Genomic DNA, 21,866 nt, shown 5'->3' on the forward strand with positions numbered 1-21,866 from the left:
TTGTTGTAAAATGGAAAACGTTTTACTCATAAAAGCTTGCCATATTCTCGATTTGTTACGTCTATTAAGTAGCGATTAATGGAAAACACTGGTAACATTATACATAGGTACTACCTCTTTGGTAGTTACACTCTTGAGTATCTGAAACCCTACGTTTATGTAAACCTCATTAGCTTACTAATACAATTGAAACCAATCAAACTCTATAGTTTTCATGGAAAAAGATACTTACGTACATAATGGTACTATAACTGCAAACTCTTTTATCAGTATCTCATTTATTCACAGCCGTAGCACAATCATAATAAAAGAAGTCGTTACTCAGGCCCCGAGCGAGCATTCTGATTGAGGCATTACCGTGACGGAATTCAATATAGCTATGTGAGCACCCGGGCACATATCATTACCACATCCACTTTTTATCGGCATTCACGATAACAAGCACCATTGAAAGACCATTAGGGGGTTTTGTCGTCGCACGACTTTGGGCTGCGGTCCCAAGTTACGACCCGTCCGTGATCACTTGCCACTTACGGATACATGCCGCTACATTATTAAGTAATAAAGCTCAACTTCGCAGACATCGGCCATTTTAAACGTGTTACAGTTTTTAGAGCAAACATCTTACCGGGCTTTTCCTTCCACTTCTTAGGCAGCTTAGTTTTCTTGAGGAGCATTGGAAAAGGATCTTTTCCGCCCTTCCCGTCGTGGATTTCCTGAGTGAATACAGATAATGTTCAAAGGAAGGAAAAACATTATCTTGTCGGAGCATGTGGAAATGTAATCCTAATATTTACTGTGGCTAGTGTTTAGAGTGTGATGTAACTATAAATGAAGCATTAATTATTTAGTATCGGGATAAGTGCCCACACGTCGCCTATGCGGAGGCCGAAGAATTTTTATTGAGCGTCCGTAATTGGAGTGCGTCCTACTCCCAGGACCCACATAAATATTCATTGCTCTGATTTTCCAAGGCCCTCGCTTGTTTTTAAATTAAACCCTAAATTTACCCTCTCTTATTGAATGCTTTTACAGTACGCTTTTGTTTTACGAGCTATATTTTCGATTGAGTTTATTACATCTTTAGCAAGAAATGTTTTCTGGATGAGACGGACAGAAACAATTTATAACACTTTAAAATGTTATGTTCTGTCTGCAGTGGCTATGAAACGCCACACAACTGTAAAAGTAGAATAAATATTATCCAGTACCTACATAGGTAAATATCTAGCCATAAAATTGCTCGTTTTTTACAATAATTATTGAAGGAACCAGGTCCCTCAAAACTCCCACACAAATATTATCAACCGCATAGTAATTAACTAGAAAAGTTCTCTAAGTATTCGTAAACAAACACATATGTATTAAAGTATCCCCCTTGCCGACTACTACCTACGTATTGTGGAATATGTATGGCAAATGGAAACATAAAACCTGAGCTATATTTGGCTCTAAATGGAAAACGAAGCTTACAATTCCTGGGATGGGGCGCTCAGAAATAGTTTCAGTTTAAGTTCTATTTTAGTAAAATGATTATAACAAAACATCGTTATTGCCATATGCTATTTTGAATTTTATATGACGTAGACACTCTAGACACGTTCTATTTTAAGAAATATTCAGATATTGACATTTAAACAAAAGTTCTCACCTTAATGGCAATGGTGTCATCTTGCAGAAAGTAGAGCAACTTGTAATCTACGAGTTCACCGAAAGCTGAATCTCGGTCATCCCAAACGACGTCGAAACTGTAAAAAAGTACATTTTATTACATAACGTTGGTACAGTTTTCACCAGGCCCGCCGCTAGCTGTTTGTTCGCCCGCGTGCAAAACCGATTATGCCGCCCTACGACTACATATTATACTGGGTTTTGTCAAAAAATATATAAGGGGGGGGGGGGTCCAGGGGGTCCGGACCCATTTTTATTTAGTCTAAGGACACAAAACAAATAAAAACCACTGTAAATTAACAAAGCAAAGTCAAAAAGAAAGATATACACAGACATGAAGTGCAAATGTACATGAAGCCGCGAGCGAAGCGAGCGCGATTTTTTCCTTAGAGTTTTCATGAAGTAAACATACCATAAAAAGCGAAAGTGAACAAAAAGCTATAACGGACGTGCGCGAAAAATGATTTTTCGGAATTGAATGCCTCAAAAATTAAACTAAGATATAAATAAAAAATAAATAAATAAATAAAAATCTTTATTTTCTCTTCAATTACAGTGTTAAGTACATTACAATACAGGTTGCTTTTGTAAGAGAATGGTGTCTGTTTAAGGTTACCCCTGTGTTACAGATCACCATTTATCCTTTTGAATGTTATACAGCACATTTTGTAAGGAGAGAGGCAAATAAAAATCCTAAATACAACTATCTCTATTATCATAATGCCTGTATCACAAATAATTTAAAATAAAATAGGAAAGAGCAAACAAACATAAGTCTCTGCACTTATTATTGCACATAAATATTTAGATATACATATAACCCAAAACTTAACATACAATTATGGTTTCTTCCACTTAAAAGTACACATTATCAAAGAATAAGTAATAATAACATAATGCCTGTATCACAAATAATTTAAAATAAAATAGGAAAAAGCTAACAAACATAAGTCTCTGCACTTATTATTGCACATAAAAATTTAGATGTATAACCCAAAAATTAACATATAATTATGGTTTCTTCCACTTAAAAATACACATTATCAAAGAATAAATAATAATAACACACATTTATTAGCTTAATATTAAGAGTCACTTTTCTGTGGGAACAATTACATACACAAATATGCACATATTGCATACGAATGTGAACTTCTAATTTATAGTAACATTAGTAACTTATTTATTAGTGAAGTCATTTTGAGATCATGTAATTTTCAATTACTTGCAAGAGTTAAAAATTGGCCTTAAAGACTAGATTAGAATATTTATGGTAGGGCAGATGAATCATTAGTCCTAGAAAGTTTTCTAGTTAGTAGAGTATTTTTTTATTATTATTATTATTTTTTTTTATTATTTTTTATTTTATTTTATTTTTTTATTATTTTTTTTTTATTTTAGATAATATCAGTTTTATTTTATATATTGAATTTACGTTTTGTTTTTAAATATTTCTTTTTTGTGTAATATCTAATTTTTATTAGTTAGGTTAGAGTGTCTATAGTTCTTGTCTTATAATGAGGTTTTTTTTTTTTTTTTTCTTTTTTACAAACTTGTAAATAATTACTGATTTAACTTAGTTTATAGGTTTTAAAAGTTTTTCTGTTGAATCATAATCTAAGTTTTGAAGCCATGTAGTCAGCTTCTTCTTACATTGTAATTTAGTGTTGGTAACGATATTTAATTTTTGGTTTATTTTATTGTAAAGGAATGTCCCAAGAAAACCAAAAAAATTATGCGAGAAACTGGTGTTGTACCTGTTTATTGTGCATACAGTGGGGATCCTTTTATTCTGGGAATTATTAATTGAATTGTGTGTCAAAGAATGTTTTTTGAGAACTGTCATTAGAATGAAGAGCTGTCTAACAGTCAAAACTTTGCAATGTTGATACAGTTCAAAGGTAGGATGTAGTCTGGGTAGAAAACAACTGACTTTTAATACAGCTCTTTGTGCACGTTCCAAGTTTATGAGTGTAGACTTGCTTGTACCACCCCAAGAAGTAATGCAATAGATAAGTAGCGATTGACAAAGTGCATAATATACTGACTTGATAACTGCTGTATCTGAGATATGGCGTATGGTTTTGAAAATGAAAATTAGCTTGCGGATTCTTTTAACAAGAGCATCGATATGTTGTTGAAAATTCAGGTGGTCATCAATGAGAACTCCAAGGTATCTAATACAAGTGGTTTTAGTTAATTTAGGACATGCACATGAGCTACATAAGTCACAGTAATGTGCGTAAAGGTTTAGATTTGGTTGTTCATTACTTCTTAATGTATAAGTCATATATTTTGTTTTGTCTACATTTAAGGTTAAGAGATTATCATAAAGCCATCTGTAAACTAAATTGAATCCGGTCTGTGCGTGAGAATAAACCTCATTCCATGAATCGCCGTCGAATAATAAAGCCGTATCATCTGCAAAAGTAATAATTTTACCATTTTGCAGGTTGATTTTGCATAAGTCATTGATATAGACAAGAAATAATGTGGGTCCTAGAATACTTCCTTGGGGTACTCCATACTCATTTGGTAGTTCATTACTAAGCCAGTGATCTATTTTTACGCTTTGAGTCCTGTCAGATAGGTAATCTGAAAACAATTGTAGTGGTAGACTTCTAACTCCTAATTTTTCTAATTTATTTAACAAGATTGGGACAGACACTGTATCAAAGGCTTTAGCTAGATCAAGATAGATAGCAATTATTTTCTTTTTATTGTCAAGCCCATGTACTATATGATCAGTTAGATCGTGGACCGCATCCGCAGTAGATCTACCTGAGCGAAAACCAAATTGCGACGGGGATAAAAGATTATTATTTTCTAAGAAATTGACTAGTCTATTGTTTATTAACCTTTCTAGGATTTTTGATAGTGTTGGAAGTATAGATATGGGTCTGTAGTTGTTTACACAGTGTCTGTCACCGCTCTTATATACAGGTACAATTCTTGATCTCTTAAAAGCTCGTGGGAATTTTCCAGTGGAGAAGGCAAGATTGCAAATATATGTCAGAGGTGGGACAACTATATCCGAAAAGCGTTTGAGAAAGATCCCAGATATATTATCTAATCCTACAGCACAGTCATTGCGCAAATTTGTAATTAATGTTTTAATTTCATCTTCGTCCGTCGGAAGGAGAACGAGAGATTTATGAAAAGCGGAATCGAATTGAATGTTTTGGTGTTGAGTGGAATATTGGATTTGGTTCGAAAGTAGCTTTTCAGAAAGATTTTTGCCTATATTGGCAAAAAATGAGTTAACGTTATTAATAGACTCAGCAGGTGTCTTATCCGATATCAGTTCTGTTGGTGATTGACGAATTTTATTAGTAAACGTTATATTTTTAATAGCTTCCCATATTTTTTTTGTGTTTTTACCGGCCTTGTTAATAGAATCTTTTTCATAATTCCTCTTGACTTTTTTCAAAATATTATTACAAAAATTTCTGTATCTCCTTGATGTAACCTGTATTATATCATTGTCTGGATACTTTAGCGCTTTTTGATACAGTTTGTCTCGGTTTCGCATGCATCTTAAAAGACCGGGAGTAATCCACGGCTTTAAAATTGTTTTCCGTCTAGGTGTTTTTAGTATTGTAGTATTTTTATCAATAGCCTGATTTAAGGAGTCAATTAATAGATCTGTAGCTTTATTAACATCAGTGATGCTGTAAATATTATTAAACTCTAGGTTTTTTACGTCTCTGTTTAGGCCTTCTTCATCAACACGTTTTATAGTTCTCGAGCCTTGTCCTTGTAGTCGTATTCTGTCAATAAATAAAATAACACTGTTATGATCTGTAATATATGTCTGTGCGACATAACAGTGTGCCTCTAATTTAGTCTTTAACATAACATGGTCCAGACAGGTGCGGTTATGTGTAGGGATGGTGTGAGCTGGCAGCATACCGTGTGAAGCTATTAAATTAAGGTAGTGTAGAGATCTTGTATCAGGGGTATTGTCTATGATATCAATATTAATATCTCCTATTACAACAACATTCTTAAAACTAGTGAGGTTACTTAGGCATCTATCAAGCGAGATCAAAAAGTTATCTATGTTTTTATGACTAGGTGGGCGGTAAATTGCAACTATAGCCGTATCAATTTTTGTTTTAATTATAAGACAGTTTGCATCCTGCATGTCTGGTTCTTCAACACTAATTTGTTTGTCCTGTTGATAGTAAATAATTACACCTTCATTTTGTGTCAAATTGTTAAGGGTGTGGTGAGATTTATATCCCGCAATTTCAGGTATGTAAGGATTACGCATTAGCCAGCATTCAGTTAAAATTACCACATCCCAATCAATTTTGGAACGCGCAAGTAATGTCTGTAGGTTGGCAAAATTACAGTTTATACTTCGAATGTTTTGGCAAAAAATTTTTAGAGTTGAGTTGGGGTTTTTTAATAAGGTATGGCATTCTTCAATATCACCCGATGCAGAATGTGCTACTGATACAGAGTCTAGGTCTTCGTTTAAATTTACTGAAAAATTTGCCATTATCAACAAACAAAGTAGGTATTTTAAATAAATGGTAGTGCGGATAAGATAAGCTGCAATTGTTAAATTTAGAGTTAAGAAAAATTGTAAATAAAATTGCAAATTAAAAATTACAGTGTAGCTAGAATATAACTATGTACAAAGGTAATGGTATCTCTGGTTAAGTAGGTATTTAACAAAGTTCTTAGATTACTATACTTATCTATTTAACTTATCTTATTTAAGTTGTTGGATGTCTGCCTCAGAGCGGATGCGGATATGTGGAACTCCTTCTCCTTTTCTAACGTAAATTTTGCCGTAGGCGGCCCAGCAGTATGCGAAATTATTGTTTTTTGAAAATTCACGGGCTAGGAAAAACAATCGTCTGTTTTTTGTTGTAAGGTTTTCTGCAATGTAAATTGGTTTCGGTGCACCATCTAAGTGTAGATGTAGATGTGAAGTATTCAGTTTGTTTTTGAAGTTTTGTTTGTTGAATTCCTTTGAGTGTTCTATAACTTTTTCTTTTAGAAAAACGGTAGAAAAATCCACTATAATGGGTTTGCTGTCTTCATTCTTTGTATTTATACGAAAAATATTTTTTATTTCATTATAATGTATGGGTGGTAGGTTTAGGGTCCGTCCGATGTTATTTATGTGATCTAGAAGTTCAGCTTTGGTTTCTCCTTTTTTCGGAGGAATATTCTTTATTTCTATACTAGTAAATCTTTGAGATTGTTCAAGGTTCTCTATTTTGTTTTGAAGAGAGTTAATAAGTTCAGCACTCTCTTTTTTCTCTTCCTCTATCTGGTTAATCTGTTTTTCTAATTCACTATATTTTTGGGTCAGGCTCTCGATGGACTCAATTATACCAATATTTTGTAGTTTTATATCGGTGATTGCGGACTGCAAGGCATCCAATTTACAGTTTTGTTCATGTTTAAATTCCTGGATCATTGATCTAATTTCTGACATGAAATCAATCAGACAAGGAGTGTTGTTGGTTTTTTGTTGTTGTGGGCTATTATGAACTGGTTTATCCTCGTTATGTGTTTTAATATTGTCAGAAATAGATGTTTTTTCTGAGCCATGGCTCCTAGTTCTCATTTTAGATAATGGCGGCGGTGTGTGTTTGAGAGGCATGATATTTTTTTAAGAATATAAATAATCTTAGAATTCATTCGCTTACGACTTTTATTCCCAGTTTGTTGTCTCATTTCAACTAAAGAATGTTTCTATAAAATTTGATAAATCACAAAAAGTGAAATCCAAATCCTGGATGCGAACCCGGGGCATTGTCTCACTAGTTTGGTACGTTCACACCTAGCCGCTGACACATCTATGTGCTATGTCAAAATTATTGTTCTGTTTTGTAGGAACACGTACGAAATTCGTTAGGACGCTTATTTTTCAAATTTTGAACGTTCTGCGCGCGCACTATAACAATTTAGTTTTTATAACTTTTCTTAGTGTAAATTAGAAAGTTTGTCACTAAAACCAGTTAATTATTGTCTTTTGGTTTTTCTGAGGGTTTTGGTACAGGGAAATAGATAGTCACTTGTAATTTTAAAGTTATCACACAATAGTTTGTTGTTTAGTTTATATTATAACACAACTTTGCGTCCCGCTTGTTTTAACATTAGATAACACTGTCACTAATTGTTCACACTAAATGGACAACCACTATGAACTTTTTCGGAAATATTATCATAATTTTACTGTCTTTTTTTATTTTTGATTTTTGATAAATAATATTTGATAAATAATTTTGATATATAATAGATAAATTGCGATCAGTGCCGGTTTTAACTCAACCAGCTCCCTGGGCGAGATTTCTACGGCGCCCTCCAACTGCAATTCAAACCCATACGAAAAACAGAGACGTATGTGGTTACCGATTGCGCGAGCGAAGCGAGCGCGAATATTTTTTTTACAGTACACAATTCGGAGCAAAAATTACGTATAATGTAGCCCAATCGTACATTAGTTATTGCTGATTGGTGAATGCAAAAACCCTGGAACATGTCTTATGATTGCGCGAGCGGAGCGAGCGCGAAATTTTTTGCAATATTTTAGAACTCAAAACAAAAATTACTCAAAATTTTGCCCAAACGTACATAACTCTTTGTTGATGATGGCGCCTATGTATTAAAATTTTGGGACTTAAAGTAGTACCGTAAATAAGAAAGTTCATATGGAAACTAGAAGTTACTTTCTTATTAATAAAAAAACTTAAAAACGACGCTCCCTTTTTGCTAGGGTAGACTAAAAAAATCTTGAAAAATAAAAACAACTGTAAAGTGAAGCAAGCCCGAAAATTTTTGAGTTTTGGATCACTAAAAGTCCTAAACATATATAATAAAAAGCGACTGTGAAGTGAAGAAGCCGCGAGCGAAGGGAGCGCAAATTTTTTTGAGTATTGGGACATTCAAAGTAGCTATATGTGATAAAAAATTTAAGCGTAAAGTAAGGAAACTACGAGCGAAGCGAGCGCGAAATTTTTTGAGTTTTGGGACATAAAAGTAGTATTTCTTCGAGAATTTCTCTTTAACGCGGAATTAAACACAAATTCGCCTTGGGCGCCCCTGAGCTCGCGGCGCCCGGGTTATTCGCACACGCTGCACCATAGGTTAAGATGGCCCTGATGCATTTGGATACAGTTCTTGTAAGTTGCAATCTTTGATGAAATTTAAAACAAAAATAGGAGTAACATTCTGATCATGGATTGGTTGGGGGCGCCTGCGGCGCCCCTTATATCCGGCGCCCTGGGCCGTCGCCCAACCGCGCCCTACCCTAAAACCGCTACTGACTGCGATATCTGACCTGGAGGCGCGAGCGCAGCTAGCGCGAATTTTTTTGGGGACGCAAAGGATGAACCCGTCAAAATTGATAGGGGACGACCAAAGCGAGGGCGGTTTTTCTGAAATTTTATTGCTAATCTACTCATCTACTTTTAGTAAAAATATTTTTATTACGTAATTTTGCCGTATGGGTTAATTTTGCCGCCCCCTAAATAGTGCCGGAGGTGGCTATTGAGCGACTTGTGGTTCAGGGCAGGGTTGAGGGTACCCGGCCACGAGGAAGATCGCCTATGAGGTGGACTGACCAGATAAAAGCGGCAGTAAATGGCTCATCGTCACTCTACGAATGCACGAGGAAGGCGGCCATCAGAGAGGAGTGGCGGCGGGTTGTAAAGCTTGCCACCAACACCTGAAGTGATGACCACGACCACTCTGTCAAGAGTGATAACGACAAAGAAGAAGAAATAGTGCCGCCCAGGGCATTTGCCCCCCTGCTCTCTCCCCCCACGCTACGCCAATTGTTGATCTTAAATCGTTTTTAATAATTTTTAATTTTGAAAATGATCAACAAATGTAACTGAAACCGGCAGTGTAAGTAATATTCTTAGCGCTATTGCTGTGTTCGGAAATATTGAAATCAAATAATTGGTAAAAATATATTGTATTTTTTTAATATTACGTGATAGGTCGCTCGATTTGCCGCCCCCTAAGACGTGCCGCCCGCGTGCGGTGCACGCGCTGCACGCCCGCTTACGGCGGGCCTGGTTTTCACAGCGAGTATTTCGGCGCATTTCCCCGTAGAAGCGGTCGCTGGTGGCTTAGGGGTCGTATATTATCAGGTAGATGTGCCCATCCAGTGTTTGCACAATGATAACATCTCACCAGGAAACCATGATTTCCCCGAGGATCGTTGAGGTCAGGCGGCAACTGTTTTCAGAAAAATCTACCACATTGTATAATTAATGAAGGAGCTAGCCATGCAAACGGCACCCAAGAACATATATTTTTTTATTGTTTTATTTTAAGTACTTCTTCACAAGTAATGCTTTATAAACATAAATCCGGTTACATATTTCAATTATGTACCAATTTAAAACCTAAATTAATTAAATCGTTTTACGTAATTGCCGCGAAAGCTCTCTTTACAAACATAACCTATTAATTAATAACAACAGCAATAATAATATAAAATAGCTTAATATCAATTACAGGTTCGTGTTAAAACCTGACGTAATTAACGATCAGTTTTCATAACATATATTACATTATGTAGATGTGACCGCGTGACTTCAATCAATCAATCCTCTCAAACGCCTGCCAACTACAGTACAGTTGCTAACTTATATTGACAAGTAATAGTTCACATAGCTCGGCGGTTAACCTAGGTACTGGCTTAAGTAGGTTTACCTTGATATAATTAGTTTTAGGTATATCAAAGAACATCTAGATTGCCTAATTGTCCTGGCCGCAAGTTTAATCGTAAAGTACTAAACGTATAAAATTTTCAGCATCCTGATAAGTAGCATATATTGCACAGTGACTATCACTGGTGCAATAAGAATGTTCTTGAAATATGTTTGAACAATCTTCCGGATATGAAGGCGTGATGATATCGTAAGAAACAAAATGCTTCTATGATAAATTCATCGACATGAATCTAGGATTAGTAGGCCGCACATACACAGTATGATTGCATATCTGATGAGGGACAACAGCACATAAGTGACTTCAGCGTCCCCTGGCTCCGATACTGCGCTCCCGACACAGAACCTTAATGAAGTTTACTCCTATTACGTCAGAATATATAATTTTACCATACTACATATACTTATCTTCTGTAATTTAGCATACAAGACATATGTAACCCTCCCTGTGTATGAGTTCCTGGTAAATCTTATCATGTAAACAATAAGCCCTCGTGTATTTTCTCGCTAATTACGTTACCGATTTACACCCTTCTGAACAATAATAAATTGATTTATGAAACCAGCAGTCCGACACATCGCTAAATCGACGAGTTAAATCTCTCGATACTGGCATGTGTTTGACTGTGAATGATTGAATACAAAATTTCTGACTGTTCAAATTCTGATAACTCTAAACTTTACGTTAGTAAAATTGAAGTTGGCGTGTTGTTTGACTGTCTGATATCAGCAAAATTGGACTAAGTACACTAACTGTGCTGTCATTATTTTCTAAATGTGGCAATGACGATGGGATCATGTTCTATCCTATGTAGTTCTATCCTGTTTCTGGACACATACATATATGGTTATTCATCAACCCAGTTACAGCCCCTGAAGGTATCGTCTTACACGACAGGCGTAAATCGAAGCGACTGCATAGATATATTTCGTATGACACAACAACAGTGACCAACAACAACGCAAGGCGATTTATTATATCGATCAAGGTTCGCAAATAGACGGTAAACGACATAACAATGCAGTGGCAAATAGGATAATATTATACTACAAATTGGAATGGAAATATAACTTTCCTATTAGAAGAGCGTAACGTTAAATTCTGGTGAAAGGAATTCAGTAAGTAGCTGGTCACGTCAGAGCCTGTTTCGTCAATGAAGTATCCTTGCGTTTCCCCAGGATCCCTATCAATACGACAAAACAGAATCTTTAGAGTGTCTGATCTTTAGAGTGTTTCTACATTCGAGTCTGACAGAGGAACAGTGTTTCAGCAAGGTCATGTCATGGATGACCTTAATGTGTGATGAACTGGTTTCCCAAATACAACTCATATTAAATTATTCAATCCGAAGATTTGTTTAATATTTATTTTCAAGATTACGGTTTCATAGAGAACAAGAAAATTATCAAACCAACATTTTGTAAAATTGAAAACTCCATTTTGAGTTTCCTCGTACCTTCACATCATTGAGCCTTCACTCGCATGTCAATCACAGTTTAAGCGCAATCTGAACGCAATTACCTCCCACTGCCGGCACGGAAATAAGTGTGGGTGCATGCGAATAGCGCACTGAAAACTGTATGTTATAAAGAAAGAAGCTTTACTTCATCGTGTGTAGAAATCTTATAAAAACTTAAGTTTATAGTACAGTACAGTTGTTGGTAATTCGATTGATTTTATATATAATTCACTTCGGGAGTTAGTGTTGTCACTGAATAAGTATATCGCAATGGCCGGGTGGTAGTATTTATACTATACCTATGTTATATTTTGATAGCGACTCTTTGTGTCAACAGCTGACAAATAAGTGCTCAAGATTTATTGCACAACACAGATGGCTGTCATAAAATACTTTAAGAAAATAATTCCCTTTTCTGAGACCTGGTTTCTTGTCTTTGCCAAAAATGTTCTCTCATAAGTCCACTTTTTCTAAAACCAGCCATGTATCAAAACCAATAAATTATATCGCGTCTGCAAGGACCAAAGTTACCAGCAACAAAAATAGAAAAGTGGAAACCGTGACACTCTTGTCCTAGTTAAGGAACACCAGTGATTTATGAACGAAACTCCCGGGAGCTGCTTTTATTTTGACCACAGATAATAATAAAGATGTCATTATTACGTCAAATTACAACAAGAAAGGGAACGAAAATAGATAACGAGGCGTTAAAACTTTTTAAGTGATAAAAATGCGAACCTAACTAATAATAGTAGATGAACTTCGATAAAAAATTAATTGATGTGACAACTTTCTAGCTCTGTAAGTTAATTTTTCTGACCTTTAATATTGATATCTAAACTTAACTCTAAATGGCGCGTTAAAGTATAACGCAAATGAACGCGAATTTGGGAAAGTATTATTTACGTCAGTAATTATACTAAAGTGATGGTAATCAATACTCTCTTTCTAATAAAAATACGTTGCCCTCTAAACCGCATTAACCCCAGCTGTTTTATTTAAGCCGTCTCACCCTGGTCCGTCTAGCCGGGAGGCTCGTAATTATATAGATAGCTACTCCTCATTTTACTTGAGACTTTAATCAGCCGAATATAGATCCACGGGCGAACACACACGACTGATGAAAGCTAAACTAGAGCCAGCACCAAAACACACATTCGTCTGAGAATTACAACTGTTGAAATACACGCCATGCACGTTCGCCCATTTCGTTCGTTCCTTTGACTATGTTTCAGAACTAAAGTCCTCACATTTCACGTTAGTGGCGACCGTTAGTATATTTTATGTTGCGTTTACAAATAAAGGAAAACATTACAAAAACAACATTCACTCCTTATAGATCGGCTTTTCAGCTGAATTTGTTATTTTGGCATGGAAATAAATAACAAAAAAGTAATAAAACGATTAAAGCAACGTTCGACCAGAGTAACAGTAAAGTTGCGAGCCATAAACAAGGAACAGATGGGTGGTTTGGGGCGCCAACCACGCGCTACGCGGCCTCGCGCCGAAAGCCGAAAGCCGAGCCGCTGTGGTCGACGCCTACCAAGACTTGACACAAATGCGAGAGACCAAGCCATTTATAAGCTCCTCACGATCTAAGTATTTAACAAAGTACAGCTAATCCTTACACAATAACCAAAAGTGGTACGGATAAGTTTTCAACTATCATTTCAAGTTTCCTGTTGATGTTCATGAATGTCTCACTAGGCTGAAAATATCGGTACCTACGAGAAGTAACCAAGAATACGCATAAATATTTGAAATTCCAAGGGGAAGACGTATACCTAAACCGTACAACCGCAATAGTTGCATTTTTAAACTATGGAAGAAACGGTTACAGATACAATTAAGTACCCAACAAATGAAAGAGATAAAGTGATAGGCACATTATTCAGGCGGCGAATATTAAAGCAAACTTCTAGACTCCACTTAAAGATTCAATACACCACGAGATGTACCTATAAAAACGGTTAATATGCCATCCACATCTCTTGGCGGCGTGACGCATGCCAGAATTCCAATTTCAGTGTGTAATAAAGAATTAAACGAGGCGGGCAACGAGCCTCCCGCGCTGTGCTGCGCGACTGCGTGGAAGTAATAAGGTTGTAAGTCCCCGTGCTCCTCGTTACTCCACTCGACTACAAACTGCTCTCCATGAAACACTGTATGCTTTACGGGTTACATGCTTTATTTTTATTCGCTTCATTTCTTGCCGCGAAACAAAATTGCGTGCCAGCTAAGCGGAAAAAATAAAAAGCTAATTTGGACAAATTATTGTTTTACCCGAAATGAAAAAGCTCTGGCACAGATAATCTAATCCTATAAGTATTAGCTCCAACTTTGTTTGGTTATGAATGTCTGACGTATGTACGTAATGATTACATCATAAGATTCAAATACAATCCCATTATGGGAATATGAAGCTTGGTTTGTGGAGTAAAATACCTACTGGCGTCCAGATAATAAAATGACAAGTAGCAGAGACATTCGTTTTAAGTGTTTCATTATAAAGAAGTTGTAATTTATGACGTACTTAGAATAAAAAATCTGTGGAGTACATGGCTCCTTGTTTATGAGTCATAAAAGCTGAAAGTGAGACCGAGTGAGGCGGAGGCCACTTACTTATGATTCAGAATGTAATGATTCGTATATAAGTAGAATATTGATGAAAGGAAATTGGAAAACCAGATCAAGCATAGGAAACAAGATGGGAGACACATATGATACCAGTTCAAGTACGATTGACTTGATGATTGGTATATTTCTGTAAAAGCTTAAAACACCAACTTCTAAAAACATTAATGTACAGAAGAACTTGCCCTTCGCAAGCTATTAGAAAAAAAATGAATTCACTGTATGTAGGAAATTCTTTGGAGCAATGTCTCACGTGGAACACAAATCATTGGACATTGATTAAAACATGTGGGTCAGCCACATATTAAATCGTATAGATTTGTAAGATTTCGTCTCAAAAAAAAATCTAAGCCTACGTAAGCCGTAGCCTACGTACAGCCTTATATTTATATACCACACTGGTGCCTCGTGATCATTTCAAATATGTACACAAACGCATACTACGTCACATTTTATACCACGCACGACCTTATTTCTCTGAAAGCAAAAAGCAATGTTTCTATAAACTTCTGTAGAATAAATATTCAAATATGGAAATCCAAATGAATAACTCGTAAAGAACAGAAAAATGTAGAATATGAAATGCAAACTTTAGAAAATTACACGTTAGGAAAAATCTAGTTCATTACGTAGATAAGGTTATAATTGTACCATGTGCTTAAGTAATTTGTAAGTTGGCCAAATTGTTCGTGTGTGTTAGTGAATGAACACATTCGTCCTGCGGTCTCAGGCTCGTTCAATCATCGCCAGTCTGTTTTATTCACGCAAACGGTACCGGGCAAGCTCAATATACGACCTTCATTTGCAAACTTGGGTCCTGAATTAAGTTTTTCGTATGTACTTCGTATGGTTTGTTCATCTCAAATACAGACCTCATTTACGCAAGTTTAATTGCCATTTACTTCTGTCCCTTTTGAATGAAATTGATGTTAATAAAGACAGAGTTTGGGCAATAGGTCCACCAGATGACTAGTGGTCACGTAACCGACAGGCGAAGGACAAACTATGCCGTAAAGTAACGAATCCCAGAATCTGACACGAAGTGATCGATAAGATAAAACTTTATTATGGATCTACTCGCTACTCATCCCTCAGTTCTTATTATTTACGATTTTGTGTGTCCGAGACCTGAGTAATCAGTTTCTCAAAGTAAGCCCATAATTTCGCCGACCTTCATTGCGCTGAACAATCTGCAGTACAGTTAACACCCACAATATCAAAGCTATTCAAAAACTAAATACTGCGTAATAGCGTGTTTACTCGACAGCATTCTCCAATAAACTGTATTTGTAAAGCAAATAATGCCAAGTCTTCATTAAAATCACAATAGAATCTATTGTAATGAAACCGGATCCTCGCTCGGAGCAGTAAGCGGTGAGAGTACGTAATTAAACCTTGCAATTAACATGGACGTAATTCTTGCTGAGCGGACTTTCGCCATTCCGACCAGCTTGCAAATGTTCCTTCCTTTCGAATATTATTTAATTGTCACTGCCTTAGTTCAACTAAGGTATTTATTTAGCTTTTACATGGCTTTTGCTTCCAAGCCATGTACAACATCCTTAAAACTCAGAAAACTCTTACACAAAATTCTGATATGCATTAATTTTCAGCCAATGTGTCATTTATGAAGAAAAACTCAGTTTGCTTGAAAAATTGAAAGATTCGCAGTTAATTTATGTCAAGCATGATCGATTGATTCGAGACTCCACTGGTTCGGGAAAAAGTCGAACAAGAAGTTCAATGTACGATGTCCCAGCACCAAACTGCATTATGTCACGGTTCTCACGGTTATATGAACGAAGTCAAATATCTTGTAACAATTTCTTGTTTAATAAAACTTTCCTAGATTCAAGTTCAGGTCCCTGGTGTGCTCTATCCAACTATAACATTTCTTTAATTAAGTAGATAAGAGAAGTGCATTAGAAACGTACAATTCTATTTAAGGTTCTCCATGGGCGGCCAGCTTCAATTTTCCACTGTTTACTTTCGCGGGAGGGGTGGGAGCAGGGAGAAAGGGGGCACAGAGGAATTTATCGCGTAGAGATTCAATAAGGAAAATACTTGTTTCAATAGTAATATTTTAAAAATCATTAATGGAGTGTCATCCTTAACTTTAATTGACAATTTCATGTATTTATGTATATATGACAGGTTTGCTTTCTTTCCTTGTAATAATATGGTACAAATCTAAACTCCAGAAACTTGGCCGGTTATCAATCTCAGATGGGGGAGGGTGAGTATTTTTGTTTCTAATTTCCTCTGACTAAATGATATTTCTCTCGCTTTGTGTAGCGAGTACCTTTCCTGAAGTTATATAATTTAATTACTTACGCTATCAAATGACATAGAACTGGGTTTGTATTTCAAACATTACTCTGAAACAACATATCAAGGTCCGCTTTGAGTCCCTCTTCAAATTTTGTGAAATGTTATACACATATCAAATGTTTCCTCGTGGCTCCGCTTACGTTATAAGATTTCAATTTCCGAGAATTAAAGATATTAGATAAGTATTTCATATCAATATTTATTCGATCATCAGCTGTCTCTTTACCCAGCGAACAGAAATTTGACTGCTTCATCGGTTTATTTGAGTGTATTCTCCTCGTTGTAGACGTGTTCCTCAAACACTCAATCCCATTGTTTCCAGTATACTCGTAACTTTATACTTCCACAGGTAATCCAATAGTAGCCGTGAGTGACGTTTAGAAGACAAACCGGAGTTGGATGGTTCCCCCGAGACAATTGCACCTAGTACACTAGCTCGTTTAACTAGTTGCCAGTTTAAACCGAGTTCTGATTAGATGGACTCGTACTGCTTGATTACTTATAGTTCGTTTGGAACACATGCATTTGTGGTGAGACTGCATTTTGGAATTGTAAAACTAAACCTCAACACGGCATTTGGTTCAAATGTTTTGGTGCTCATCATAATGCTTTTGTCAGATTTATTCAGAACAGGGAAAAAAATTGGCAATGAACCTTTTTATCGAATAAAAACATCTTTGGCGTCTTTATAACAATTTTTTTTTTTTTTAGTAAACCAACTAAGCATGAATACTCGTGTACTAAATGTAAGTACTTACTCATTGACCCTCAAACGACATCAGATACCAACCGTAATGTCAGAGGTCACTATGCATTATTAAATGCATGCCATGCGCGGGAAATGGGGCTTCTTATAGGAATTTAAAATTATATTCTAGTCATTTCTGTGGCATAAGCTAAGTTAGATCGAGTTTGAGGTTGACTGGAAAGAGAATTACAGATTAACATAGCTGTCTGTGATATACCCTGATGCCCTGCCTTACGTGAAAAAAGCAGCCCCAAACAAACAGCATAACTAAGATAAAAGATAATAAAGAGGAATCATTTTTTAGTTTGTTTATTTGTAACCTAAGGCTATGAAACTACTGAACAGATTTGAAAAATTCTTACAATGTTGTGAAGCTATCCCGAGTAAAAAAGGCTATATTTTATCTGGGCCCGGACAGTGTGTCCTAGGGACGCAGGTAAAACTGCGGGAAAATAGCTAGTATTTTATAAATGTAGAATCATTCTGTATATTATAAGGGGTCTTCTTCGTCAATGTTAATCCATACAGCGCTATCTCGATACGGTTTATCTGATAGTGTCCTAAACAGAGCATCCATTAATACGATAAATTATATCTGTTGTTATATTTTCTCAATATCTATGTCATAATGACAATCCAGTTGACAGTAATATCAAAGTTAATCATTACAATTTTAGAAGCGTCATCTTGACGCAAAGCCGGGTGGTCGATATCAAAGTTTTCCAAACTCAGATAAAGTATTCTTCATGCATTGTGTACCGTCAGCAACAGGCTTTCAGCAATCATTTTAAAAAACTTAATACCATTCATAATTTCACCGTTCGTTGGAAAGAATTTCAAATGTCAGTTGTTACGTTTTACAATGAAGTAACTTTTTGGAATCAATAAAAAAATCTACTTCAAATTATTTAAAAAGAGTTTTGCTTGGATAGATTGATGATTATTGCAATCAGCCCTAAAATTGACAGTCTTCAACTGTAAGTCCTACTGCATCACATTGTGAATGAATAACATCTACCTATACGTAAGCTAATATTCTTGTGAAAGCTTCATGCAAGCTTCACAGATTTGATAGTATAGTAAGTAAAGCGCTCGTTGCTTATGTTGTTGCCATTTTCTTCGTCGCATTAACTTGTAAAGTGTAGCCCGGACTTGCGTTGTGAGCTTGTCTCATTAAATCTGGTTTACCACTCTGAACATTACAAAGTTTGGAGAGCATAGTTACTGACAGTCATGTTTCCTGACAATTTATTATGCACATCTAGTTAATTATAACTTGTTACGCGTTTAATGGTTGAGCATGTCTTTATGCGTATGCATGTGGAAGTTTTAACTTGGTGGGGCTTTTATGATGCTATGAATAAAACAAGATACAAAATCTTTTCACAAGTATGGGTTGTTACACTTTCATCGCTGGATAGCCATTTACAACGATAATTTGGGTGAAACATATTCTAAAGAAAAGATTGGACTGTGTGCTTGAAAGATGTCAAGATAAACAAGGGAATGAATGTATAAGTATGACAGCTGCCAAAGAGGAATGGAAGCGGAAAACATATTGCCCCGACCCCACATAAATTGCTAGAACGAAGAAGAAGAAGTAGCTAGCTATATGTTACCTGAGAACCTTCCCGTCGTACTGCAAGAAACGAAGCAGGTGATCTTCTTGAATTTTGGATCTCTTCGGCGGCCGCACATTCTTCCATCGTTCTTTCTCAGCATAGGCGTCCACAGGCAATGTCTCCTCTTTCGATATCTCCATACCTTGGGACTCCAGCCATTCCTGGAAAAAACATTACGCATTAAACAAAGCTCCATTATTGGAACAATGAATTCAACCTTGTGAAACATATTCGTGCGATGACTAGACAAAATATGTATGCGATTTAAGTCATCACAATTATTGTTCAATAGTAGCAATTTTAATATTGCAAATCATGGAACTTCTGATGAAATTTAATAAATTATGGTGAAATTCAATCTTTTTTCTCGAATTTTCGACCCTGTAGGACGCAAAGAATTGTCTTAGTTCGTTTGTTTTATGTTGAACTACCTACAGCTGAATTTAATTGTCAGTAGGTGATGGTGATGGCCTCCTAGCCGATTATCGGCTACGGCGGCTGTTCTCATGTAAGGAGATCAGCCAACTGCGCAGGACATATTATAGTGCACGAGCACTTGCGCAGACACAGGTGCACTCCCTATTCCTTCACTCTCGGAACCCGATGGGACGGCAATCCGACACGACCGGAGAGAGATCAGGCGCAGGACCGACGTTTACGCGTCAGTAGGTACTTCACTATTAATTTACCCGCGGATATGTTTGAGAGAAATCTAATAGTTTAATGGAGCTTAGGAGTTTTTGCTGATGTTTAGCTCCCGACGAGAACTGATAATGCTATAAAAAAATCCAGGAAAGGTGTGGCCGGTCAAAATGTAATAGATTTTTTGTGTCACCATATCATATTATATTGTGAAAATATGTAGATAATAATTATTTTGAATGAGAATTAAAAAATATTACCTATCTCTTACTGTAATCAATAGATAGGTACTACGAATAGGATATAGGTATGTTATATCTGGTTATTAGGCACCTATATTCTAGGTGTAATCACATAACAATTTTAATTTAGTTGTGTTATTGTAAAGGTTGAATGTATTCATTTGCATTACGATAAGGTTTCCTAGATTGTTAGACTATGATATTTGTATACAGAAAAAAAAATCTCTCGCTATTACGCTATTATGTCGTAAATTTTTAAAGAAAGTAACTAGTAAACGCGTAAAAAAGAAGTTTTGCTTATAAATGTTAGTTTTATGACTTTATCCATTTGTAATGACTGTCATCTGTGATAAAATAAAAGATATCTTAGACTATTTCATCGCCGTGAGCATGAGCCTCCGTGGCGCAATTGGCTAGCGCGTTCGGCTGTTAACCGAAAGGTTGGTGGTTCGAGCCCACCCGGGGGCGTTTCTTTTACACAAACTTACTTCTATTGTTACCTCATGAAAATAACATGACTCAGTATAAAGGATATGCCCCGTCATGCACTACATGTATATGCTTAGCTTGTTTTCAATTTTCATGACTGCATTTAGCGTTGCTATTTCTTTTACGGCAGGCGCTGATATATCAACACGCAACAGACATTCAATATTTTTATTTACCTATTACAGCTACAATTAGTCTTTTAGTAATTGTCTTTTAGTTACGCATATTGACAATAATCAAGTGTTATTGTAGCTGAATTGATCCTGCATCACCTGCCCGCTGTATTTCCAAAAGAATACAGAAGGTGAATGCCCCGATTTGCTGTAATGAAATAAAAGGATAGGTACAAAACATGTCAAGTGTGAAATGGGGACACAAATCAAATTAGAGGAAGTGCTACGAGATATGAGCATAATAAAAGTGGCACATAAGAAATTGGAACGATTCATATAGGTTAAGACTTCCTTATAGGGAAGTATCCTCCTAAAGTACTCTAACACTAACTCGAAAGACTATCGTGCCAAGCATTATGATTAAACAAAATACAATCACATTTCTTAGCAAAAAATTCAAACATGATTGTTTTTTACTTATTTATTTGGAGCGAAACTGTAACGAGATTTTTTTCTTCAAAAACAAATGAATTGATGAGCCTGTTTCGGAACCAGACAGGCTTGCATGCGGCTGTAGTCACTGAAAATGAATTATTACCAGAAACTGAAAGCTCTGAAACGAATGCATAATTAAGTACGGTTTTTTGCTCGCGGAAGGATTTATGGAATTATATTAAAACAGTAAACGTCTAAATACAATATTTTCTCTAATTTTCTTTAAAATTGTTACTCTGTGCCCAGTTAAATCACAAGATTCTTTTAACTGCCTTAAACGTCGTTTTCTACTCTAAAATGACATAACTTTAATTCCCGCTTCAAAACCACATCGCATGTACGATAGATCATCTTCATTTCTATTTTATCGAATGCATGAATCGCGTGCGGTCCGCTCATTGCTATGAGAACCCGCCAGGCACTTGTGAGTAACACTGACCTCGGGATCTCGTGAGCAGACAGCTACTGTGTAAATAGAACCGAGGCTCATTGTCCAGACCAAACAGTACCGACGTCCATTGCTAGACGACTTGTATGCACGAAGGTGATCCGACATGTAGCTACAGTCCACAGTCCAAGGTAGGAACTATAAGCACAGATTTCTACGTAAATGGGTAACTATGGGTAGCCATTACGGTAGTAGGTAATTATATGTATAAAACATGACCTTGGGACGAAACTTAATATTTTCCTCATAGGTACATCGTGGCG

General features: G+C 36.1%; 1 protein-coding gene and 1 non-coding gene across 2 annotated transcripts in view; one reads left to right on the top strand and one right to left on the bottom strand.

Moving 5' to 3' along the window:
* LOC110374327 (EF-hand domain-containing protein 1) overlaps nt 1-21,866 on the bottom strand; it is a 58,026-nt gene that overhangs the window by 15,287 nt on the left and 20,873 nt on the right. The window contains exons 5-7 of the mRNA XM_021332027.3: nt 19,172-19,335; nt 1,652-1,748; nt 629-716 (exon numbers count right to left, since the gene is read on the bottom strand). Coding sequence (XP_021187702.3) covers nt 629-716; nt 1,652-1,748; nt 19,172-19,335 — 349 coding nt within the window. The remainder of the gene's footprint in view (nt 1-628; nt 717-1,651; nt 1,749-19,171; nt 19,336-21,866) is intronic.
* Nucleotides 20,453-20,526, top strand: Trnan-guu (transfer RNA asparagine (anticodon GUU)). Its single transcript has one exon. It is a non-coding gene; the product is annotated as a tRNA-Asn (tRNA).

This window comes from Helicoverpa armigera, chromosome 5, assembly GCF_030705265.1.
Source record: "Helicoverpa armigera isolate CAAS_96S chromosome 5, ASM3070526v1, whole genome shotgun sequence".
NCBI classification, from domain to species: domain Eukaryota; kingdom Metazoa; phylum Arthropoda; class Insecta; order Lepidoptera; family Noctuidae; genus Helicoverpa; species Helicoverpa armigera.